Raw genomic sequence first — 26,309 nt, 5'->3', positions numbered from 1 at the left:
TTTTTTTTTTTTTTCTTTCCTCCTTAAGGTTTATGTATATGTACACTTTATGTAACAGTGTTTTCCCACCATGCATGTACATGCATCACACGTGTGCCTGGTGCCTGCTAGGTCAGAAGAAGGTGTCAAATCGCCTGGAACTGGAGATCATTATGAGCCACAATACAGGTGCTGAGAGACACCCAGATCCTAGCAAGTACTTTTAGGTACTGGGTCTGTCTCTCCCACTTTCTCGGTTTTGCTTTTGGAAAAAGGTTTCTTGACTCCCAGGCTGGCCTAGGACTCCTTCTATAACCAAGGGTGACCTTGAACTCCTGACCTTTCTGCATCTGCCTCCCAAGTGCTGGGCTTATAGGCGTGAATCACCTAGCTTGTCATTAAGTTCTTAATAAACGTGATTCTCTCTCATTCTCACCAATCCATGTTCCCTTAGTTCTGGTCTCAGACAGGAGCTCCAGCAATCACTCCTCTCCAGATAGACCACTAGCTCCCATTCCCTGAAGTGAAGAACTGTCTAGGAATAAAACACAGGCCCAAGACCAGGTCTATGGTAGCAGACAAACGGTGTACTCTTCCAAGTTTAATACACCTGTCCACACACCACCCAGGACATTAGTGAACATCAAATGAATGCCTATGAATGCCTATGAAGCCATTTTAAAACCCTAGAAGGTAGAGGCCGATGTGATGGCTCAGTAGGGGGGAAAAAAAGCGCTTGCTGCCAAGCTTGACAATCTGCGTTGGCTCCCCAAAGCCCACAAAGTGGAAGGAGAGAAGAGAATCCCTAAGGTTGACCTTTGACCCCCACATGTGCCTCGTGCACATTCATGCACACCCCCATGGATGCATTCACACTAAATAAATGTTAAAATTAAATTTAAAGGTTTAAAATCCCACTGGATGGTGGTGGTGGTGGTGCACCCATTTAATCCCAGATCTTGGCAGACAGAGGCAGACAGATCTCTGAGTTCATGGCCAGCCTGGTCTACAGAGTGAGTTCCAGGACAGCCTGGGCTATGCAGAGAAACCCTGTCTCGAAAAACCAAAAAAAAAAAAAAAAAAAAAAAAAAAAAAAAGTTTAAAATTCCCAAAGATTACACAATGTAATCTCTAACATAACACCTGTGGCATTTTTAAAAGATGTGTTGTTTTTCAATTATAGATACATTGTGTGTCTATGTAGGATATTTGGATGGGAGTGTCGTCAGGCACAAGGGCCAGAGGCCTCTGAGCCTCCTGGGGCTGTAGCCACCCCACATGGTGCTAGGAATTGAACTCGGGTCCCTGGCAAGAGCACAAGACAGGATCTCACTATGTAGCCCAAGCCTGAAGGCCCTCCTCCCTCAGCCGCTTGAGTGTTGGGATTACAGGTGTTCAAGCAAATCCACCAGAAGCCTTTATTTGGGTGTCTAGAATCTTCAACATGCAAACAGCGAATAATATAACTAAATACAAGTTACTGAAGGAAGGGGATATTCCATTCCTGTATTTTTTTTTTAAGTTACTCTCTTGTAGCCCAAGCCAGCTCTGAATTCCTTACACAGCCAAAAATGACCTTGAATTTCTGATCCTCCTGCCTCCACCTCCAGAGTGCTGGGATTGCATTTGTTTGTCACTACACCCGGTTTTAAAGGAAAGATTTAATTACGAACTCCTGTTCCTCAGATCCCGTGCCTCCCCCTCAGCCCCCACCTCATCGCTAAATACAGTGAATGGGAGGGAGAACCAATCAAGGAGAGAGCTCGAGCCCAATCCATCACCCCTTCCTATGGATCTTGCTTCCTAAAAATAGCCGAGCCCACTGAGTCCCATGCGCACCAATCACTGCTGGCAGAGGACAGAAGAAGGATTCCCAAGCCCCTTCCCCTTCTTCCCAGCCTCCCTCGTGATGAAGCCATGCCATTCCATTGTGGCTAATGATTTATACATGAAAACACGAGGTTCCTGGGGGAAAGTCTGCCTTTGAGACAAGGGATGGGGTTTGCTGGTGCCATCCTCCCTCCCCCTGTCTTCTGGCTGGAATAAAACGACGACGACGACCAGATCCAGGGTACCCGGCTTGAGAGAGAGGTTTAGAAAGTCGCAGAGATGTGAGTCCTAACACCATCCAGCCACAGAGCCAACGCAAGTGGTTGCCTCTCTCCGGGTCTATCTATGATGAGGCGCAAACTCTATTTTAAACCCCCGTTCGCCAGATTTCCTGCATTTGTGGCAGAAAGCGGTGCTACCGAATCCAGCTGCACCTCAAACATCACCTTCTGCTGGGACATATGCAGGAGGCACCTAACTTGTCTCCCAGTTCTGGTGACCCAAATTATCACTTGGAGATGCATATGTGACCGTATGGCTTTCTTCACCGGTATCCTTGGGTCAGCACCTTAACCTGCTCAGTTGAGCCACGCACCTGGTCCTTTCTCATTTTCCAGCATCCTCTCCCCACACGCTCCCTCCCCTTTGCTCGCTCTCTCTGCCTCAGCCAAGCCAGCCTTTTTTCAGTTCCGTGATTCCTCACATCATGGTGCCTGTTCCCTGTCCAGAGAGCTTTCCCCCCACCCACCTCTGCCTCGCTGACTTCTGTTTCCCCTTCAGATCTCAGCTCAGTTGTTGCTTCTTCAGGGAAGCTTTCTCTGGCCTCCCTGACTAGGTCAGATCTCCCTGCTGCTTGCTCTCAGGGCATCCTGTACCCTTCTCTTATCTAGTTGCCATTTTAAATCCGTGTGATTCTGTGACTGTCTTTCTTTCCTGATAGGATGTGAATTCCAGGCAGGAATTCTGACGTCTTCAGCGCATTCCCCCAGACCCCCGGGCACAACGCTTGGCACGTAGTAGGTATCTGCTGAGTATGCCTGCAAAGAACAAGGTCCTTTGACTTAAGGCATTTGATTTGATTCCCAAAACTACCCCAGGATGTGATTTCATTCCTCCCTACATTCCCATTTAAAGAAATGGAACCTGAAGCTACCAAGATCACATTGAGAGCTGGTAGCAAAGCCGACATTGCTGGACTCCACAGCCTGATGGCTTTGCTACTGCCTGCACCATTAGCCTTGAGAAGCTGAGCTTGGAAAATGTCATTTGAAAGTAACAGGTATTAAGCAACCGAACAAATAAAAAGACTGCATACACACTGCACAGCTAATGAGAGCCCTCATTTAACTTTCCTCTATGTGGGGAATATTACTCCATGCCAAGTCCAAGGTCAAATAAAGAGACTCAAGGAAACTCCCTGAAGTTTCTTCACCGGTATCCTTGGGTTAGCATCTTAACCGAGCCATGGCCCTTTCTCCTTCCCCAGTATCCTCTCCCCACACACTCCATCCTTGCTTGCTCTCTCTGCTTCAGCCAAGCCAGCCCAAGACAGGGTCTCATGGAGCCTGAGCTAGTCTCTAACTCACTATGTATCGACCTTGGATTTGTAACCATCTTGCCTCTATCTCTGAGTCCTGGGATTAGAGACATGCCTGAAGTCTGGTTTATGTGGTGCTGGGGACCGAACCACATGGCCATGTATTTGCACGCTAGGCAAACACCGATACCAACTGAGCTACATCCCCAGCCCTACTTTTCCTCCATTTTACCAAATCAAGTCACCTTTCTTCTTATCCCATGACACAGAGAACCACCCAGATGGTGAACCTCTGGGCCAGGTAGGCAGCCTCTTCTACAATTGCCTGTAGCTGTCTGGGAAGTGGAAATTGAGGGGAGTCCAGGAGGGCACAGTGTGTGACAGGTTCTTCCATGATAGACCTCAAGTCTATCTGGTAATGGAAGACAAGGCACAGATGCCATCACCAAGAAATTACCCAATTTAGCACCAACTACACAATTAGTTTCTTAAACTGGAACGTGCTGGGGGCTGCCAGGCTGGTGAGGTTGTTGTTACAAATCTCACTGGGAAGCCAGCTGTGTAATTCGCCAGGAGGTTGTCACTGCCCCCAAGCAATTACCTTCCAGAAAAAGAATGGAAAATGGAAGAAGGAAAGGAGCTGCAGAAGAAGTCAGTTTGCCTTCTCCCCTGCTCCAGGGTCAGCTGATAAACCTTTCCTGAGACCGAGGTGACTCCCATGACCACCCCTCATCCCAGCACTCACTGGAGTGGCATTGCCATCTTAACGATCTAGGTTCAAATCCCAGGGGTCGCTGAACTTGCACCATTTTGTCATCCATAAAATGGGGCCATTAGAGCCACCGTGAAGGTGTTAATGACGTAGTTAATACTTACTTAGCACATCAACTCCTCGGCCCTGTGGCTAACACAGTAAATACTCTGCACAGGTAGCTATCCATGTGTGTGCCATTTTTTCTCCTTCCTTCCTTCCTTCACCCATTTACAGCGCGACCTGCAGCAGGTCATTCACTCTCTCTGAGACAACCACCTAAGGCTTGCAATCCTCTGCTGCTCAAGAGACAAGCTGTTCTTGAGGGTTCACATCTGGGGACCAGGGATCCTGATGGTGTCTTGGGGACTTACGTACAGGATGGCTTAGGTAAAGGGGGAGATTTCAAAAATTAAATATTAGTTGATGCGTTTCTTCCTTGGGACCCTGCTGGGAGAACTAGACAGGATGGTCCAGATAGCTGCGAAAGGATGTTGGAGTTCTTTGACAGGGGTCAGCCTTATCCCTTCCCACAGGGCCTATCAGGTCATCTCCATGCTGGTTTCAACAGATTTCCCGGCAAGTGAAGCCTAGGGTTTCTGTTGCTGCTGGGAACCTGGCTTCCTTCATGCCCGTGAGTAAGCCATGTGTGCTGTTGGGAGCTCTAGCTTCAGGTAGTGCTTAACCATTCCCTTTTCCTGTGTTAACTGAACCCACAGAGCCAGGAGTGTACCTGTTTCCTTGTTTAAGGAGGGGCACTGAACCGTAACACAGAACCTCAGGTCCACAACTAAAATCCCACAATTATTTATCTCTCTGCCCGTGGATTCCTCCCACTCCTTCACCTCTTCTTGTATCCACTTTCATCTGAGCCCCCTTAGCCAATCTGACCTTAGTTTGGCTCTGGTCTCTCTGTCAGCATCTCAGTTGCTAGGTGTCCCCCACCCCCCCGACCCTGGCTTCTCTCAACCCAGCCCCATGGCCCAATCTTCGTCCTCACGACTCCAAGAAAAATGCCTCCCCTACTGTCCCTGACACAGCAAGTGGGGAGGGGGGGGAACAGAATGGAAGGAGGGAAGCTTACAGACACGTTCCCTTACCTTCATTACTTTATTTAATCAAGTCTTTCTAGGAGCTCGGGGCAAGAGGGCTGTAGAAAAAAAAATGGGCTTCCTCTTCCAAAACCCTCAAGACATTTCAGCAGGGCTGAGTCGAGATGCATCTCCTGACCCCACCAGACAGTGCTCATGCGAGCCTGTGAAGAGCCCATACCACCTATAATCTCTTTGAAAATCCCACCTCAGGGGGCTTTGCACTTGATGTTCTCGCTGCCAGAACACTCTGCCCCAGATATTCCCATGGCTTCCTCTGTCTCATCTTGCTGGGCTCAATTCCGACAGGCTTTCCCTGACCACTCTCTAACTAAAGGCTAACCTTATCCTCCCAGGGTTTTTTCTACACCACCCCGGTCTGCTGCCCCAAAGCACTCATGGATCTTTGAAATGCCTTTCTTTACCCATTACATTTTTATGGTATGTCTTCCAGGGGTAGAACATCAGCTCCAAGGGGGCAGTGACTAGGCCTACAGTCGTCTGTGAGCTAGAAGGGCCTGGTACCAGCAGATAGGAATGAATGGCTTCCCTGCTGCCCTCGCCCACTCTCCTGTGCACAGAAGCCGGAGGGAAGGACCTCCTCAGCCTTCTCTCCAAAGATTTTGGAGAGCTCAGAAAGACCAGTATTCAAAATCCAGTGTCTAAACACAGCCCGGCTCTTGCTGTTTGCTTGTCTCAATCAGGCATGCTCTTTGGCACAGGGAAGGCGTGGTAGAGAAGTTGGAAGGAAGGGGATGATCCTTACAGTGAGTACTGCAGAGACAGACAAGCCTGTGAGGAGCCTCTGAGGGACTGAGTTGTAGAAACCAGGTTCAGTGTCCACCACCAGCCCTTAGTAGGCCTTGTCACTCAGAGCTTGGATCCCAGCTCCTTCTCTAGCTGGAGCCATGAAGCCCTGCATACCAAGTGCAAGCTTCCACCCCCTTATCCAGGGCTTCCAAAAGGCCTCAGATACAGCCATGCTGACCAACTGTTTCCAATCCCTCTACTCTTAGGTATGTCTGCCACCACCCCACGCCACCCCAACTCCTCAAGGGTTCTCCAAGAGCCCAAGTTTGGGAGCTTCCCCCTGCCAAGGGGAGAAGTCTCAGGATCAGAACTCCTAGAAGGCTCTATCCAGTGGTGGCTAGTGACAAGGAGTGTCTTTTCTAAGTTTTGCGCTAAACAAGTCAGGTTTATAGTTCACCAAACATAGGCCTTAAGGAATTGTCTTCCTCTCTGACAAAGTCCCCGTGCTCAAAAAGGGACAGGAATGGTCTCTTTCTCAGGTCTATAATGCCACAAGGGTTAAAGTAAGACAGATAAGATGTCCAGCCCAGTGCTGAGGACTGGCTGAAGATGAAGGGAGAGCCATTTAAATGCATGAGAATTAAACGCAGGGCCTCTTGGAGAGGATTTCTCAGACAGCCTTGGGCAGAGACCTGCAGCCATGCCTGGCATATCAGAAACGGGTGCTGTGGAAAGTCATTTTTTTTTTTTTTTTTTTTTTTTTTTTTTGCATCCAGGAATTTGCTTGCCTAGAATGCTTCTGAACACCTCCCACATCTCGAGCACACAGAACACAGCAAAGCAGCCCCAGTGTCCCAAAATGGAGGAACCTAGGGGAATCAGAGCCCTTAGGTTCACAGACCACCAGAGTCCTCTGTAGCCATAAGTGGCAGTCTCTCTTCCTACTCCAGAGACAGAGAAGAGAGAGCTCAACAGTCTCACACTGAGGAGCGAAAGGATGCTATTTACCTGCGCCTGCGCTACCTCAGTTGAACTCTAAACAGCTTGTTTTCACTGCCTAGGTTTCAATGTTCTCATCTGTAAAATGGGGACAACATTATTTGCCTCCTTGAGTTCTGGACAACCAATGACTAATTGATCAATCCAAGATATAGTGTATTGATCTCCATCCTCACATCTGTTCTAACATGAATACCATACCATCTTCTTTCATTTGTGTGTGACTCGCTCTGGCCTCCAAGGCATTGCCAGACTGGAGCCTGCCAGGGCCACCAGAGAACAAGAAGCAGGAGCCAAGTCCCAACAGGGGTCCAGTGGAAGTGTGATTCTGTGCCAGGCCAAGTCCACGGCCTTTTCTACTTCCAGCCTAGCCAACTGGTCTTGTGTCTTTGCCATGGGACCTACAACTTAGGGTTAGCATAACGTCCCCCACGCCCTCTATGTAACTGGCACAGGGATGTCTAGCTCAAAGGCCCTTCTTCTTCTGGGTCAGTGCCACAGGAGAATCAGGTACAAGGCTGGACCTTTTGAAGGGGCTTTTGTTGGCTGACACTTGGTTGGAATCTCCTACCCTTCAGCTCTGCCTGAAGTCTGCTGACCCTGTCCCAGCTGCAGAGATGCCTAAGCCCAGCTCTCCTCTGAACCTCTGGACTTTGAGGATCTGAGAACAGAGTGAGAAGCTGAGGGGTGGGGAGCACAGCCGGCAGGTGTGTGCAGGGCAGGAAGCAGCATAAACTGTAACCGCCAGCCATAGAGCAGACCTTCCTGCCAAATGAACCTCTGAGGTATTTGAGACAGGCTCACAAGTAGCCCAGGCTAGCCCCAAACTCTCGTTGTAGCTGAAATTACCATAACTACTTGACCATCCTGTCTCCACCTCCCAAGAACTGAGATCCTAGGCATGTGTCATGCCCAGTTTATGCGGTGCTGAGGATCCAGCTCAGGGTTTTGTAGAGGCTGGGCAAGCATTCTATCAGCTAAGCTACATCTCAGCCCTGCATGAAGTATTACCTAAGAATGAAGCCAGAGACAGAGAGATGCTACCTTCTCTTCTGCCCCATACCCCTTATTCTGCACGGTAGGATACATGTGGGATGGGAGGGTTAAACTCCTTAGGGGCTAGGAGCAGATATCTATTTCTACAAAGCATACAGTAGATTCTCAATGAGTTCAGCCTCAGTGACTAAGTCATCAAGAAGCAGCAATGAACAGCTGATGCCCTGGAAGGAGGGAGAAATGGCACTGCACCTGAGCCAGACTTCCAGAGCAGACAGAGCTTGTGTCCTGCCGAGGTAGGGATACAAGCAGAGTCCAGCACAGAACAGAAAAACCTCAGCTGCCTGGTAACTTGGAAGTCTACAGTTGGTAGCCCAAGCTGGCCTTGAACTTGCTAGGTAGTCAAGAATGACATTAGTATTCGTAGTAATTATAGTCATTTGTTTGTTTGTTGTTTGTTTGTGGCTTGTCTGGTTTTTGTGACAGAGTCTCACTTCATAGCTCTGGCTAGTCTAGAACTCACTATGTAGACCAGGCTGGTCTCCAACTCACAGAGATCCTCCTGCCTCTGCTTCCTGAGTGTTGGGGTTAAATGTGTGTGCCACCATGCCCAGCCCTGGCTGAGGATAACTATAAAACTTCTGATTCTCTGACTCTGCCTTCTGACTACAGGGATTTCCAGAGTGTTCTATGTGGTGATGAAGATGGAACACAGAGTCACGTGTGCCAGGTGAGCACTCTACCAACTAAACTATATCTTTGACTGTCCTGGAATTCTTTATGTAGGCCAAGCTGGCCTTGCACTCACAGGGATCCACCTGCCTCTGGAGTGTTAGGATGAAAGATGTGTGCCACCATGCCCAGATTTTGTCGCTTTTAATTTTAAAAGAAAGAGTCTTTTAAAAAACAAAAAACAAAAAAAACAGGCCCTTAATCCCTCTACTTGGAAGGCAGAAACAGATGGATCCCTGAGTTCGAGGCCAGCCTGGTCTACAGAGCAAGTTCTAGGACATCCAGAGGTGTATAGAGTCTCACTATGTATCCCTGGCTAGCCTGGACATACATAGACCAGACTGACCTCAAAAATCACAAGTTAGGCTGGGAGATAATACAGTGGTAGAATGTTTGTCTAGCATCTACAAGGCCTTGGGTTTGATCCCCAGCCACAGCATCACACACACACAATCCCAGCAATCTGTCTGCCTCTGCTTCTCGAATGCTGGGCTTACATATGTGCACCACCATGCCCAGCTACTTTAAAAAGTACTCATTCATTCATTCATTCATTCATTTACTCTTACTTATGAATGTGTGTGTAAAACTGCTTGTCTGCACATGCACCATATGTGCAATGCTCACAGTGAACACAAGAGGGCATTAGAGTTACAAGCAAGTATGAGCCAACCAGCGTGGGTGCTGGGAATCTAGTCCCTCTCCTCTCTGCAAGAGCAGCAAGTGCTCTTAACCATGGGGGCCATTTCTCCAGCCCCTAGTGTTGGCTTTTGAGACATCTAACTATATATAGCTTAGGGTGGCCTGAAACTCAATGTATAGCCCAGGCTAGACCCAAACTCATCAATTTATGATCCCTCTGCCTCAGCATCCCAAGTACTGGGATTACAGGAGTGCACCACCACTCGGTCTAAGTTCAGCTCTTTGAACTTCTTCTGTTAAGTGTACAAGCACTGTGTCAAATGGTGTAGAAGAAAATATCTTCTCACACAGTTACCACAACTGCCCATGGTAGGTACCGTACAATCCCACCTTACAGATAAGGAAATGGGGACTTAGAATGCAAAGAAAACTGCTTGAGGTGATACAGAAGGCAGAACACGCGGCTGATACTCTCAACCTCAAGGAGACCAGGTTCAGAGTGAAGAGGTATCTATCTTTCGGAGTCAAGTTCTCTGAGGAGGTCAGCCAATAAACCTGATGTCGGTCTGGCTCAGCACTCACCTCAGGAAAGCTCCACTCCTTCCACTTCCCCCTCACACATGGCCACACAAATTCCTCAGTCGGCCCACTCACCTTTCACCTCCAGAAGTTCATCCAAATGTTAAGCACCACAGCCATGCAATCATCCACACACGTCTTACACAGCACTTACGCTCATAGAGAGCCCTAGACACTTAGCATATAGAAATGCCGTCCCCACAAGAGTTCTTCCACATCTGAATTATCACCCAAAAGACACCGATGATGTCTGGGGGCACAGACTCAGCACAGACGCAAGCATGGAACATTCGTCCACACCCTATTCTCCCTATGAGAGTTCTATGTGTTCCTATCTCACAGGCACCCACATCTGTTCAATGTCATACATCCAATCCTCCCCCAACAAGAACTTTATCCATTGTTCCCAGATCCAATACTTGGCCCAGGTGAGCAATGATACTCCCTTCCTCTGGGGTTGGCCAGGCAGCCCAAAGAGGGGGAGAAGGCTCGGCCTGCCTGTGATGGATGGAATTAATCTACTGAGCTAGAGAAACTAAATAATTAAATCCCTAATCACCCCCCAAGCCAGCCCAGGCCAATATAGTTGAGGGAAAGGGGGGGAGCTCTGAGGCCCAGACCAATATCCTAGAAGAGGAGGGGCTGAGAAACAAGGCAGGCGCAGGAAGAACCCTTGTGAGGGGGTCTCTTGGAGGAACTGCAGCAGGCAGACAAGCGACACCAAGCTTTCCTTTTCACTTGGAAATGAACAGCTCTGGGAGCCGGGCTACCACTGGCCCTTGAAACAAACTGGGTGAGGGCGCAGCCTTCCCACCATCCCCAGAATCCTTTCTACCACTCTGTGAAATGGGAGGTGTATCCTGGGACTGTCAGGGGCTAGGAAAAGGGACACTTAAAAAGCCAAGGGCTGTGGCAGTCAAGGGCCTCTGCCCGAGAGGCTGCTCTCAGATCAGCTTTGGCCCAGCCCTACACACACATACACCCCACCCCACCCACCCCCGGTCACAGCAGGCTCTTCCCTAAGCCTATACAGATGGCAATGAAGAACCCCTCCACAGAGGTGCACCTGCTTCCCCACGAAGTGGATCCAGCACGTGGCAAAAGAGGCTGAGGAATGGGGCAGAGGCCTGGGCAGGGGGGCTCAGGGAACCCGCCTGGGAACAGGCCCCAGTCCGATTGGTTGAAAAGTGGGTCATTTTCCTTTTGAAAAATAGTGAGAAAATGGAGAAGTAGGTCGGGCTCTCATCCCCTCAGCCCCAGGCACCACCCCCCGACTTGTATGGGGAGACATGGAGAAGTGTACATGTGCAAAAACTCCATGTTCCCCAGAAGCCCAGCCAAGGTCCACGGGTAAGAGGCCAAGGTCATCTTTACTCAGGCCACTCAAGGACAAGCACACTCTGTCGCCAGGACAGAAACACAGCCACACCCTCTCCTGGGGTCCCTGGGGAGAGAGGAGTTAGACCTGGTCCAAACAGAGGAGAGAGGACCCTAGCATAAGGAACTCTGAGAAGCCCCCTCCCATCTTCACATCGCGACACCTCTCCTCTCTTCTCCTCCCTTTCCTCTTCGTCCACGTGGGCAGAGTCGTTGCCATGACACCGCGGGCAGGTGGGCGGCTCTGGCGGCTGTTTCGGCCCAACCCCCAAGCTCACAGCCCAGGTGGGAAGGGAGAGGCTGCAGCACCCGTCCCCTAGTCCCCAAAGAGATAGGAGAGCAACAGAGGGGTCCCCTCCACCCCACAACCTAGAATGGGTTTTAGTGCCAGCCTCTCTGTTGCAAAGCAACCCAGCCCTAGATGTAAAGGTCTGAAGGATGAGCACTCAAAAAGATCTTTAGCCTTGAATAATCTCTTTCCCCAGAGGTCAGGCAGGGTAGTGGGGGAAGGGTGACCCCACACACACACCCTCATTTCTTTCTCTAGTTCTCACCATCAGTGACCACAGACTGTGCCTTGGTCCCTTCTTACTAGCAGCCCACTGGTCCTGCCTGAGGTCTGACCTTAGTTTCCCATTCTACAATACAAGCCCAAAGCCCCTGGCTCTCTTGAGAGAGGAGGAAATCATCTGTCAAAACACAAAGAGAAATTCCTCCCATACTGCCAAGCCCCAGTCCATCCTATAGAAACTGGACCTGACTTCACATCAAAGGCCCAGGGACCAACAGCTCCCAAACATCTTTGGCTACGGTACCCACCCCAACCAGGGCAAGAGTTTTCAGCTCGACCTTCTCCTTCTCTGTCTCCAAGGTTGTGTCTGTGGCTCTGCTTTGCTAAGGCCCTTCCTGTTGTTCAGTGTCCCGCTTCTTGCGTAAGGCAGGAGCTTTGCGTCACCAATGCAATGGAACCACAGAGACCCTACTTAGCAGCCCTCTGCAGCCTGGCTGGCAGAGGTGGGCGTGTGTGGGTTGGTAGTGACAAAATCCTAAAGGAAGGGGGAATGGCAGCCAGGGTTAGCTGGACGGTGTCCAGCTTCTCATTGGGGGTATTAGTCGTGACATACACGCAGCGTGTGTGCGCACACACACACACTCACACACACTTTTCCCCTCCTTAGCCTTCTGTGTGCGTGGGTGGGTGTGCATGTGTGTGTGCACGTGTGCTCACACATGTGTGCATAGGTGTGAACACCGTCTCCTTTCCTCTTCCTCCATAGTTAATACCCTACATTGGGCCACCCTCTTCCTCACTTCTCACCAAAGCTATCACAACAGCATCCCAAACTGGTCTCCCCGCCTCACACCTTGATCCACTCGTCCTATCAGCATCTAGTGTGTGATCCCTTTATAATCTGTTACAAATAAACTGAGAGTGCTCTACTCGGAACCAGATCCACTTCCTGACACAGTCAAGAACACAATGAGCAAGGCAGACGAACCTCCCATTCCCAGGAAATTTATGGTCTGGTGAGATGGGAAACCAAGATATGAGGTAATGGTGGTGGCAAGCAAAAGTTTAAAATATATATAAACTGGGGTGCGGGAGTAGAGTAGCAAGAGGCTATTTAAGTTAGACTGCTGGGGAGGGAGGCCTCTGCAGAAAAGAGACTTTTGAGCCAAGATTTGAAGAAAGGGAGGGGGAATGGCGTGAATGTCTAAAAGAGCATCTCGGGCTGAGGGGAAAGGCAAGCATCAAGCCTCGTGGTGGAACTTTCCAGCTTCTGTGTGGGATGGAAAGGAAGCCCCTTGGGACCAGGGAGGCGATGGGCAATGGTTTCACACATAATACTTGGGCCCCACCCACTATGCACTCTGGCTCCCAGTGAGATAGAAAGCATGACCATGGCCTAGCATGCAGAAAGCCCTGGGTTCGATCCCTAGAACTACCTAAAATCTATCATGGTGGTGCATGCCCGTAATTGCAGCATTCAGGAAGTAGAGGCAGAGGGAAGCACAAGTTTAAAGTCATTCTCCACTATTTGGTGTGTCTGAGTCCAGCTTGATTTGAGACCCTGTCTCAGAAAGGGGTGGGAAAGAGGCAAGGAAGAAGGGCGTGGGGGGACAGGGGGAAAGGATAGTCTTATCGTATTCTAGCCCCTGAGTCCATGGAGCAAGGGTGGAGGATGGGAGACAGGCTGGGACATTTCCCTCTTATAATTTGTATACATTTGTTTATGCGTATTTTTATTTATCCGCTTGTGGCATGCACGGCGTGCATGTGGAGGGCAGATCACCTGAGGAAGGCAGCTCTTTCCTTCCACCATGGAGGCTCTGGAGACTGAACTCATCAGGTTTGGTGTCCAATGCCTCTACCCACCGAGCCATCTCACCACCTAGCTGGACACTTCTTGCCCTGTAAAACTGGTCCCCCCACCTTCTCACACGCCAAAAGCTCACTCCTCTTGTAAGCTTTAGCTCCACCCCTCCACTTTCCTTGGGTCCTTGCCAAGCTCCTCCCTCCCACTCCAGAGCCAACCCAACTTTCTCCTTGGGTTCACAGTGCCCCTTAGGCTCACGTGCCTCCACATTTCCTCCTTAGACTGCAAGTTGCTCCAAGTTAAGAAGTGTCTCGAGTATCGAGTACAATCTGTGGAATGTTGTCAGCATAAGATAGACATTGACTGGGAGACTATGTGTCCTAGGTGAGGCACATGGGGTGGAACAGGGACTGCTGATAAGCCCTCATCAGCCGTGGATGAGCCAGGCATGGTGGCTCATACCTGCAATATTTGAGGCCATCATGGGCTACATATTGAGTTCTGTGCCATCCTAGAGTACAGAGCGAGACTCTATCTCAAAACACAAAAAAATTGAGCATGTGAAATACAGAGGTTTATGGCTACAAGTTGCCACTAGGCCGCAGTCACCATATACTGGGATAGTTCATAGACACTATTCACATATGTGTGTATGTTAACATTTATGGACATGTGTGTGTGTGTGTGTGTGTGTGTGTGTATAAATTTGCTTCCATGTGTATATTAGAAAGCACACTTATGCTATATGTGCATATACTACCATAGATAAGTAATACATATATTGCTACATGCCCCATACGGGCACATACACACACATATATATACACACATACTGGGCCTCCTTAATATCCTCTGTCCCCTTTTTCCATCAACTTGTTCTTAATTCATGAAACCTCTAGAGTAGTGTTGATGTTTCTCTTCTTCACTTCCCCACACACACCCCTAAACATCACAGCATCTGGAGAGCATCAGGACCAGATCTCTTTCACAGCTGTCTTCAAGATTTCCCTCTGCAAACTGCCTTCACATGAATGGTGATGGGCACTAGCTAGCTTCCCAGGACATAGGAATTAGAGACACCTGCTTTCTGGAGTAGAGCCACAGATGGACATCAGAGTGGATCAAATTCAAGCTAGTCGGAAAATAACTTTCGGACAGAGCCAATGTTGAGTCAAATTCAATCTCTCTCTCTATGTATTGAGTTTATGTACATATACCAACATGCTCCTAAATCGTTTAGTAAATATGTATGTATTTATTTATACATAAGTACATACACAAACTTGCATTCATGTTCACCTACACGTGACCGCACATCTAGATCGTTGGGTGAGCACATCATGCACCCTGATGGTTCAGCTACCTTCACAGTCACATGTAGAAATGAATGTATACAAAGTCATACATACACTCATGTATGTATGTGCCCACATGTACACACACACACACAAACCACCACAGACCCACTCATAGTACAGGCAGCTTCCTCCTCCCACCCCTAGGCTTCTCTACCCTGTCCACAAAGACAGAAACCCATCTCTGTATTTCCTAGTAACAAACATATTTGCAACTTCTGAGTCTCCCACCTCTCCATTTGCAAAGTTGTTCCTGTTAGTTACAAGGTACACCCAACTCCTGGCCATGTTTTGAAGTCCTCTTGTCCCATACCTGGCAAAAACAGTTATCTGCTCAGACAACTCTGGTGAAGATAACAAGAAAGCTGCTATAACTCATCCCGTCCAAGAGGCAGCCCACCACCACACACGCCTCCCTTTGTTATAGGAGAAGGGAAAAGAGAGTTCTCTTAACACTTCTGGGTAGGTTTCTCCACTCCCAAACTCTGAAACATATATTGAGGCAGAGAAAAAAATAGTAAATGAACGGCTTTGTACCCTAAAGCCTCCTGGGACACCCCTCTTCTTCCCTTCAGAGTAGCTCCATAATGTCCAGTTTCCCAAGACAGTCTGAGAGCCCCGACAAGGGAGAAGGCAGACCAGGAATCTCACAAATATAAAGGGGATGACCTGGGCTGAAAATCATAAAAGCAAGTGTTTCTAAACAGGAGCCACTCAGGGACAGAAAGGCAAGCTGCGGATACCTCCTGGAAGAGAACACTGGATCATGAATAACAGGACTCTCTAAGGGGCCAGGGAGAAGGGGGTGGACACCAAGCATTCCATGAGGGGGTGGAGGGGTGACTGCTTCAGGCAGTAGCAGCAGCTCCAGAGCCTTATCAAAGCTGTTATGTAACCAAGGGAGCCGAGTAGAGCACAAACACCTCCCCTCCCCAAACAGGCACCCACACCCACACCCACCACCTCCCAGCACCCACAAGCATACGAAAACTCAGCTCCTCTCCAGCAGCTCAAGAAGGGGGAATCATCTTGAGTTACATCAAAAAAAAAAAAAAAAACATGATGGGTGAAGGGCCCCTTGTTAACCCAGAGTCCTATGAGGGAAGGAGAGACTGGTTCAGTGTGAGACCTCTGGAAATCTCTCTCAAGCCTTGAATTTCCTGCCACACCCAACGGCTGCCCAGAGTCATCTGGAAACTGTCCCCTGCCCCTCCCACTCAGAAGGATCCCATTTGAATATTTGATTGTGCTCTTGGGGATGGGAGGTGAGCTGCCACCAACCCCTCCTGCCTGTTGTTTCCCCCCACACACACTCTCATCTGCATGTCCTGACATTTGGCTCTCATTCCCCCTAGGATGACAAGGAACAGGACCTGGAGAGATAACTCCTTGCTCTCTCCCCTTCACCGTTACAAAAGGAAAGCAGAAGAAGCCAGATATTGCACATGACCCTGACCGCAGGTCAGTAGGGGAAAAGCTATCCAGAGGAGCTGAGTGTTGAGACCCAGAACTACTCCTTTCATTTGGATTTTTTTTTTTACTCCCCCAGATCTTCCTTTTCCCTGCTGCCCTGTCTCCAGTAGCCTCCTCCTTCTCTTCTCCATGGCACTGAACAACCCCACCCACTCCCTGAATCCTTTGCTGAGAAATCTTCCTCCCCAACAAAAGTCTCTCCCAAATGAAGCTTTGAGCCAGGGCTGGGGATGGGCAGAGCACAAGCAGACTTGGAGAATATTTTAGGGTTCCTCTTCTCAAATCTAAAGTTATGGTTAGCAGGTTGGCACCAAGTGGCCAGTCAATTATCCTGAGCCCTATCCTATAGTCTACCCTGCCAGACTCAAAGTCTGAATTGAATGTCTTGAGTCTGAACTTCTGGGACCTAAAGGAAAACTTATGGACTCTCCCAGGGTTGATAAGTTTGTTGTACTAATATGATCTCAGGAGAATAAAGCTCACGGCCACAATTGTATTGCCCCTTCCTAGCCCCACACTAAACAGGTTTTGGCAAGAGGAAGGCGAACTCAAATAGAGAAAAGAAAGTCCTTTTACCAAATGCCACTAACAACTGTGAGGCCTGAATTCATAAGAATGACCTCAGAATTTATAATTCTGTCCAGGGACTCTGCCCTTGGTAAGTGGGTCACTTGGGAGAATTTTTCTAGAGGACCCTCAGTACCAGGGCACCTTTCCGTCAATGGCTAAAACCCTTTCAGCACCCGGGACAGCTCCAAAGGAGCGATTCTCCGCCGAGGATCATTCAGCACTGGGGACAGTTCCCACAGCCACTTTACCAGTGGGGGGTTCCAAAGCCCAGACAGCAAGCAAGAAGCTTTTACCCAATGAAATCCCTCTGACCATAAAACTCCCACCTTTGCTCCAGTCCCCTGGTACACCTCACATCCCTCCCTTCCCTGAAGGTCTCAAAAGAGAAAACAAATTCAGACCCGGAGCTTCCCCGAAGAAACCTAGAAATATGACCCCACCCACCTCAACACCACTCACAGCTGGTTCTAAAAAGCATTTTCCTTCTTAACTACCACCCCAAAATAAAATAAATACTCACGTGGGGGCTCTCAGCCCTGTAGGCAGATGTGCTGGGAGGAGGAAGAGAGAGGTGGCTCCCCACACCCTGTCCTGAACCCCCTTTCTGAAGGAGCCAGCTCCCATCTGGACTGGGGGGAGGAGAGGCATGTGGAACCTCTGAGTGAGGGGAAGAGAGAGGGGAAGAAACAAGGAGCGGGGGACTGCAGGGCGGGGGTGTTGGGATGGGGGCGAGGGAATCCTTTTTAATTTCATTCTCTCCCCATGTCTACATCAGCCCTGCAGGCTCAGCTCTTTAATATTTACACACAGGAAGAGAAGAGGATGAGAAAGAACAGCGGGGCAGGGGCTACCTGAGCTCAAAGGGCACAGAGGTAGAAGACTTGGCGAGCTGAGAGCTTGGATTCCCCGTACCACCCCCAGCCCACTCCCATACTAAGCTCTGGACTGGAAGGAAGAGGAACCCTGGGACCATTCTGTCCCTTTGTTAACAAGATACTTTGAAGCTGCATCAGAAAAAGATCAGATTCCCCACCCACATACCTGGACACCCCCACAAACCCAGATTTCTTGGGTGCCTTATGTGCAGACAGGAGAGGCAGTACTCATACACAAGTGTGCTCGGATGCTTGGCATGTGCTTTGCCTGTGGGCTGTGGCATATATGCCCATGAACATGTCAGTTAGGATGCACAAGTTTATGAAAGCGTGAATGTAGTCACACATTAACAACCCAAGAAATCAAACCTGTGCGACCACATTTGTAACTCAGCTCCCAAGCCACCTCACCTCTTTCCCCATGGTTCTCCAGCAAAGAAACCTAGGGGAGAGGCCGTCCAGCCTTCTCAGACTCTCTTCTTCCCAGGCCCCTCCTTCCTAAGCCTCACTTTTTCTGTCTGTAACATGGGAAGAAGGGCTAATGGGAAAGGATGCTGCACAGAGCCCAGGGGCCCGACAAGTTATTAGCAATGATGAGCTGGCAGCTCGTTACCATAACGATGGTGCCACCGCCTCACCCCAGCTCAAACCCAGACTCCCCAGACGGCAGGAGGCCCGCTGAGCCAGCAGCCTTCAGACTGAAGGGGGGTAGATAAAGAGGGAATTGAGACATGATGCTTGCAGAGTGGAGGGTACACAGCTGCTCTTCCAACCCCCCACTGAGAAACAAAGCTTTGATTCCCCCAAGTGGGAGTAAAATCAGAGTCTGAGAAGGCTTCTTGACCATGCGGATGGGAAGACACTGGGAAAGTCTCTAAAGCTTGTCTCAATAAAAGCTTCATGGTTATACCCTCTCCCAACACACACACACACACACATGCACACACAGGCATGCACGCACACATGCACGCACACAAACACACCTTAATTTCAGTCACCTGAAACCAAACAGAAAGTCCTCATTCAACTGCAGTGTCCTCTCCAGTAAATACGAGGCCAATTATGTTGACCATTTGCTCTAAACTCCTGGAAGACTGGGCCAGAAAAGGTTTAGGCAGCTATACACCCTTTTCAATCAGGCAAGACTCAGAACTTTCTCTACCCAGCAGAAGCCCAATAAGGCAAAGAGGCAAAAGGCATCGGAAACTGTGTGGGGTGAAGAAAAGCACCAACATCAGCTGCAAGAGATGCTAAATGCCAGGCAGCTGCTGAAAGCAGGCATCAAGAAAGAAGGAAGTCTGAAGTTGGGCCTAGAGCAGTGCCCGCTGGTAGCCAGCTGGAACTAAGCCAAGGCCATGACCTTCCTCTGTGGTGGGCCGGGCATCCCCATCCATCCCCAGGAATACCTGTAGCCTCCTCTATTCAGAGCAGAGTCCCAGGTTGACGGATTGACAGCCTTAGACATACTGAGTCTTCATTTCCCCTACCCGCCTGCACATTCGGCTCTGAGGGGGTTGGGGAGTTTGGGGATGGAATGTGAAGGTTAGGAAATCACCTGTGGGGACACTAGTCTAGGAATCCACAGGTTCATTGTATGACCTTGAGTAGGTCTCCTCTCTTTCAGATTCCCTAATTTGTAATTAAGAGGTTGGACCAAGGCAACTGTAAAGGCTCTTCCTCTGTCTATCATTCTATAGCTTCATGCAAGCTCATTCCTTGGATGTGAGCCCCCTGGCACAAAATGCAGTGGGCACTGCCTGCCAGATCAGTGGGGCAGTGGGGGGGATTGCGGGGGCTGCGTTTGAGGCTGTTCATCCTGTATTCACGTTCCTTTTAGAAACACCTGCCACCCTAGCCCTCCCAAGCTCTTTTTAGACCCTGATTCACTGCCAACTCACGAAGCTCTCCCTCCCCTCCCTCCTCTCTTCTCCCTCATCTCTCTCTTTTAGGCACTGACAGCTGGGTACAGAAGTAGACCCCCACACACACACTCAGGGGATAGTGGACAGAAGTGGAGGAGGGCAGTGATCCGGTGTCAGAGAAAACACACTAGAAAGTAGTACTCTCTCAGTGTGGCCTAGCTGGGTTCCTTGGGTCAATGGAAGACCTGGGTGAGAATGTTTCTCTACCACTGTCTGGCAATGTGTGATTGTGGGAAATGCAATGTACTTCCCAAGCCTCAACATCCCCTTCTGCAAATTGGCATCATATTCGGTTGAACCATGGGGAATGGCAGTTTTTGCAAGTTTAAAAAAAAAAAAAAAACAGTTCAATACTGTCAATTTCATATGGCTTAACCTGACAGCATCCCAATCTGCTTCCAAGAAGCAGAAACAAGAAGAAATGAGAGGGACATTTTTTCAAAAGTCCTCAACTGGATACAGGTACATTCCTCTATTACGACTTCAAGGAGCTAAGTACAGACAGACCCACCTGAACCGTGAGCTAAACCAGTGACCCAGAACTTGGAGATTTAGAACTTGGAACTCTGGGAGAAAGCCACCTGCTCCAACGACTAACAAGGTAGATCTTCCTCCTGGCCTCCTCAGAGTGTCACTCTAAAGGGCCTGTGGCCAAGCATCACTGAAAGAACACAAGCTCCTAGCACTCTTCATCCTCCCTGCCATCCCTTCTCCCGCGCCGCACCAAAGTATCCCCATACACTGGTACACAGCCTTAGGCTCACCACCAGCAGGGACCCAGCGTGCCGGAAAGATACCAGTGGCTTCGCAGAGGGTGCCCCAGGAAGTAGATGAAGGTGCAGAGTGCTCTTGTCTAGGTCCAGGATAAGGAGACCCTGGAGGGAGGGGGAGGTCTGACCTCGGGAAAGTCTGATCTTCCCGTGCTAAGTCCCATCAGGAATGGAGGCGGGGCAAAAGCCCAGGTGTGGGTGAACCCTGCTTGGATCTATTCCCACACAGTCACACAGCACACATACCCAGACCCATTCACAGAGATAGTCGCACATGCACATGCACACGCACATCCATTCATACACACTCAGACACCTACATACACAGCCACACAGTGACAGCACACACTCAGCCACACATATGTCGACAGATGCACGGACGGTTAACACCCTGCACGCTCACTGCATTACACTCACTCACCCACAGACCCACACGGCGACACCCTCATCACACGCACGCTCACACACCTGCAGAGGAAACTTCTCTCCGGATCTCCCCAACACCCCCCCCACACACACAGCCAGCAGGCTACTCCCTCCCAGATCCAAGCTTCCATTCCAGCCGGGCAAGAGCTGGGCGGGCGCTGGCCGGCCTCCCGCGGCCCCGGCCGGGACAGCGCGTCTGCGGAGCGCGTGGTCCCCAACCCGTCCCCGGGGTCAGTCACGCCGGCCTCCAGGCCCAGGGTGAGGCCGGGGGCGGCCGCAGAGGCCCAGCCCCTCCCCCCCCATCTCGGGACCGGAGCCCAGGCCGCCGGAGCCCCGGGCGTGGGCGGCGCCGGGGCTGCAGCGGGGCCGAGCCTGGGGGGCGCTGCAGAGGGCGCGGCAAGCGCGGCCCGGTCCCCACCCCTCCCGGGTTGCTTACCTGGCCCGGTCGGGCTCCGGCCGGGGTTACATGGTGCCGGCGGCCCGGGCCGGGGGCGCTGCGACTGCGGGAGCGAGTGCGGGCTCCCGGACCCGGCACTGCGGAGCCCCCGGCGGAGGGGCCGCGCCGGCTGCGGAGCCCCGAGCGAGTGCTGAGCGGCCGCGGGCGCGGGAGCCGGAGGCGGCCAAGCCACGGAGGCTGGATTTCCCGGGGACCAGGACGGGGAGGCGGGGGGATCCCGCCCGCGCGCTCCGCCCCCGCCCCCGCCCCCGCGCAGGGCGGCCAAGCCAGGAGCCCGCGACAGGGAGGGGGCCCGCGCTCCCCGCCCCCGCAGCGGCCCCGCGAGGACCGAGGTCGCAGCCGGCGGGCGGCCGCCGCGGTCCCGGAGGAGCGCCCGCGTCTCTGAGCGACAGCGCCGGGGAGGCCCAGCTCGGGGGTGCGAATATGGTCCCCCGGGTCGGTGTGCACCGAAGACCCAGGAACCGGCACATTCGGTGTCACGACCGCGCTCAGCAGACCTGGGCACTGGGACCCGAGCCCAGAGCGCGGGCAGCTGGGGAGACACACGGCAGCCTCACCGAGGCAGTCACACCCTGAATGTCACACACAGCCTCCCCCTCGCAGGCACGTCCTCTCTGGCTACTGTCCTTTAGTTTCCCGGGTCTGTACCCCGACCTCAGCTCTTGGCCTGGGCTTTAGGAGTCCCCCTTCCCCGCTCCAGTCCCTTCTGCCCCACCCCTGCCAGGGCGGGGCGCTGTGCCTGGCCTCCAAGTCTCTGACAGGCGTCCCTCACCCACAGTCCGCCAGCGGAGGCAATCCCCAGTGTGCTGGGAGAACCCCGCTATACCTGCCGTCTTAGCTGAGGGCCCCACCCGTGCCCACTGTGCCCGCCCACCTCTGGGCCCCGAGCCAGGGGCTGTGCCATGGCGGGGGTGGGGTAGAGGAGGGAAAGGGGACTGTCCGAAGCACAGCGCGAAGCTGCAGAGCCAGGGCTCAGGCTGCAGAAGCGCGGAGAGCTGACTGCAGCAGTCCCTGGCTGGAATCCGTCTTGGCGCCCAGAGCGATGCTGTAATGGGGGGGAGGGGGCCGCGTGGGGAAGCCGCAGGAGGAGGGGCTGAGGAGATGGGGGAGGGGCTGGCTCTGAATTCTGACTTTCCCAGCGGGTGTTGAGGGCACGCTGCCTCGCTCGGGCTCTCCAAGTTGTGGTAGAGGGCGAGCTACATCCTCTACCTTGTCTGGTATTGAAAACTTAAGGTGGTGAGGTGTGGGCTTGGGAGCCTAGAGAGACAGTCTACCACCCTAGGGACAGACCTTGGGAGATGTTCTGAGTCAAGGTCCTCAATAATGACTTCTGTTTCTCTGTATTCCTTTGGGGTCACTGTCACCCCTCCCCGAGTAACCGGGCAAACTGAGGCACTGTAAGTAGAAGTCATGGGCCCTAAGGAGCTAGCACCTGGAGCCAAGCCCACACCCATTCCCCAGTGAGATCTTTTAAGGTGCCACATTACATAAATGACAAAAAGGGACCTGGAGAACCCTTCTCCCCCGGGGAACCAAGCAGTCTAGTGAGATGAACAGACTGGCCAACTATCTTTCCGCCCACAAGACCACTTACTTCATCGTCCCTTCAAACATGTTCTGAGGTTGCAGACGAATCCCAGACCAGCGTTTATTCAACCAAGAGCAGATGTCAGAAAAAGTAAGATGGAAAGTTGGTCCAGGAACACTGTGTAGAACTGAGAGAAATGTCTCATTTCCCATGGAGCATAAGAACAGCCATCATGTAGGATGCTAAAAGGTATCTCCATGCTCTGTCAGTTCTAAGATGTATTTTGTAAACCGGAAGGCATTTTACAATGAACACGGACATTTAGTATATAGCTTTTCTTCTTTGCTGTTACCAGAGAGCTGTGTTTTCAGATTGGGAACCTAAAGGCTGGTGAGGTGGCTCAGCAGGTAAGGGTGCCTGCTGACAAACCTGATGACTGAGTTGCAGCCCCAAAACCCACACAGTAGGAGACAATAACTAATTCTCCCACGTTGCTCTGACCTCCACACAAGTGCAAGCATCGCAGACCTGTGTGCACTAGCCTGTGCCCCCATACACACTAAATAAATTATTAAAGTGTAGATTTTTTTTTCAACCAAAAACAGAAAAAAAATGTGATGGAGTTTCTGTCCTGGAACCTACTAATTAATCAAACACGTTTACCTCAGATAGAGAACACCAGTCCAGTAATTAATAAGGACAATGGTTATTTAAACCACTAATAAAGGCTCTCTAAGCCAACTCCCTGGGAATCTGACCTCTGCAGTCATTCAGACACACAGAAGGACTTCATTCTCGCACTGTCCTGCCTTCACTGTCTTTAGATTGTGTATGAGAGGACATGTACGTGGGGGTGCTCATGCACATGTGGGCACATGCATGTAAGGGCAGAGGACTGTCTCTGGGGTTCTCCTTTAGACACGATCCACTTTTTTTGAGGGGGTGTGTCTCTCACTGTCCTGGATTTCAACAAATAGGTTTGGCTGGCTGGCCCGTGAACCCCAGGGATCCACTTATTTTTGCCACCTCAGCCCGGGGAATACAAGCACTCACTACCATGACTAGTTTTATTTTGTCTTTAAATATGGGTTCTGGGCATCAAACTCAGGACGTCATGTTTGTAAAGCAAGCATTTTACCAATTGAATTATCTTCCCAGTCCATCTTGAAATTTAAATAAATTTTTAACATGGGGCCTTAACACTCTGTAAAGTATGACCCCTAGATTAGAAATTCTATGCTTGGGCTGGGGAGATGGCTCTGCAAATAAGAGCACCGACTGCTCTTCCAGAGGTCCTGAGTTCAATTCCTAGCAACCACATGGTGGCTCACAACCATCTGTAATGGGATCAGATGCCCTCTTCTGGTGTGTCTGAAGAGAGTGACAGTGTACTCACATACATTAAAAAAAAAAAAAAAGGAAAAAAAAGAAGAAATTCTATGCCTAGCAGATATATATAAACATATTTTTATAGTCTAGAAGCAGGGGCTGATGAGATGGTTCAGTAGTTAAAAGCATTAGCTGCTCTTCCAAAGGACTAGAGTTCAATTCTCAGCACCCACACATACTGGCTCACAACCATCTGAAAATACAGTACCAGAGGATCTGATACCCTCTTCTGGCTTCTGAGGGTACTGCACATGTGTGGTACACAGACATACATACAGGCAAAACACTCACACATAAAATAATTAAATTTTAAAGTCTATATGCAATAGTTAGCTCTGTCTAGGTTAAGAAAGGCAATCAAGGATACATAAAGAAAGCGTTTTAGTAGAGCCAGAAAGATTGGGAGAGTTTCAGGTGGAAACATATGTGCAAAGATATGTCACCCAACTGTCAATCAAGCAAGGCATATTAGCACATGTCTGTTCTCTAAGCCTTTCAAACTAAGGAAGGAGGCCATTATTTCAAAACTATTCTGCTCTATACACTGTCTCAAAGCATCAGGCAGAAGTGGCACATGCCTTTAATCCCAGCACTCAGGAAGCAGAGGCAAGTGGATCTCTGAGTTCAACGGCAGTCTGGTCTACAAAGTGAGTTCTAGGACAGTCAGGGCTACACAGAGAAACTCTGTCTTGAAAAGCCAAAGTAAATAATAAAATAAATCTTGGAGGCCTGGGGGCTGGAGAGATTGCTATTCAGAGCACTTGCTGCTCTTGTAGAGGCCCAGAATTCAGTTCCTAGCAGCCACATGGTGGCTATCAACTACCTGTAACTCCAGTTACATACATATATATATATGTATATATATACATATATATACACAAACATATTTTTATAGTCTAGAAAAATATACATGTATACAAATATACATGTATATGTATATACGTATATGTATATATATAGGTATATATATATACCTATATATATACATATATACATGTGTGTTTGTGTGTGTGTGTGTGTGTGTATGCTGGCAACACTCATACACATAAAATAAAAACAAATAAATTTTTAAAGTGATAGGTGAGGGCTAGTAATGTGTCACCGGTGGTAGAGTGCTTGCTTAGCACACTTGATCTTTAAAGGCACCATATAAAACTAGGTATGGAGGTGCCCACCTGTAATCCCCAAACCTGGGGAGTAGAGATAAGATTAGAGGTTCAAAGTCATCCTTGACTATTTAGTGAATTTGAAGCCATCCTGGTATACATAAAACCATGTCTTACAAAAAAAGATTGTGTGTGTGTGTGTGTGTGTGTGTGTGTGTGTGTGTGTGTAAAACAAGTAAAATGTAAGTTAATCTTTTAAATAATATCCTTAAATATATCAATGTGCTAGCGAGAAAACTAAGTCCCAAATATAAATGAAGGCAGAACCAAAAAAGAATAGAGCATGAAGCCAACTTTAGCACTGAGGTCTAGGTAGAACTCTTACAAAAAGGGTATCATTTGAGGCTGGCTGAGCTAGGTTACACGAAGGTACCCAAGCATCTGCCTTCTGTGGACCAGCCAGTTCTTGCTAGATCATAGCTGAAGGCTTATTAACTTCACTCATGGAGTTTTAAGTTGGTTGCATTATACCTCAGCAGTAAAGCAATAAATAATCAATACAAGGATATTTGCTGAAAGATGAAATTTAATCAGTTTTCATGATCTCTTGAAGCATAAGAGGATGAAGATAAAGCCTGGAGTATGGGAGCTGGAGGTTTAGCGCAATGGAAGGGTGCTTGCCTAGCAAGCATGAAACCCGGGGTTCGGTCCTCAGTTCCGATAAAACAAACAAACAAACAAACAAACAAACAAAATTAACAAAACCCAGAGCCTGCCCAAAGTGGGCAAATACTCTTCTGTATATACGTAACAGTCCAGAGAGCTATAGTTAGAATGAACAGAAACTGAAGAAACTC

General features: G+C 49.9%; 2 protein-coding genes and 2 long non-coding RNA genes across 8 annotated transcripts in view; 3 read left to right on the top strand and 1 right to left on the bottom strand.

The window, feature by feature from the left end:
- LOC116096661 overlaps window positions 1-8,659 on the top strand; it is a 13,709-nt gene extending 5,050 nt beyond the window's left edge. The window contains exon 4 of the long non-coding RNA XR_004121068.1: window positions 8,606-8,659. This is a non-coding gene — a long non-coding RNA (uncharacterized LOC116096661). The remainder of the gene's footprint in view (window positions 1-8,605) is intronic.
- The window catches only part of Dlgap3 (DLG associated protein 3), a 69,291-nt gene extending 46,839 nt beyond the window's left edge, over window positions 1-22,452 (bottom strand). For 2 of the 4 annotated variants that reach the window (XM_031378704.1, XM_031378707.1), the window contains exon 1: window positions 21,409-21,648. The gene's annotated coding sequence lies outside the window, so the exon portion shown is untranslated. Of the gene's footprint in view, window positions 1-21,408; window positions 21,649-22,201; window positions 22,222-22,303 lie in introns of those variants that run through there. The other 2 variants (XM_031378705.1, XM_031378706.1) reach the window with 2 other exon arrangements.
- Window positions 12,545-18,404, top strand: LOC116096660. Of its 2 annotated transcripts, none has more exons than XR_004121067.1 (3): window positions 12,545-12,815; window positions 16,292-16,397; window positions 17,790-18,404. It is a non-coding gene; the product is annotated as an uncharacterized LOC116096660 (long non-coding RNA). The 2 variants fall into 2 exon arrangements; XR_004121066.1 differs by having other exon boundaries at window positions 17,755-18,404.
- LOC116095770 (translation initiation factor IF-2-like) lies at window positions 20,918-21,814 on the top strand. The gene has a single exon (XM_031377026.1). It carries the CDS (start codon window positions 20,918-20,920, stop codon window positions 21,812-21,814), a length of 897 nt encoding a protein of 298 aa, XP_031232886.1.
- Window positions 22,453-26,309: the final 3,857 nt, after the last annotated feature.

Source organism: Mastomys coucha, unplaced genomic scaffold, assembly GCF_008632895.1.
Source record: "Mastomys coucha isolate ucsf_1 unplaced genomic scaffold, UCSF_Mcou_1 pScaffold18, whole genome shotgun sequence".
NCBI classification, from domain to species: domain Eukaryota; kingdom Metazoa; phylum Chordata; class Mammalia; order Rodentia; family Muridae; genus Mastomys; species Mastomys coucha.
The sequence above is the reverse complement of the archived record's forward strand: the minus strand, read 5'-3'. Positions and strand labels throughout refer to the sequence as shown.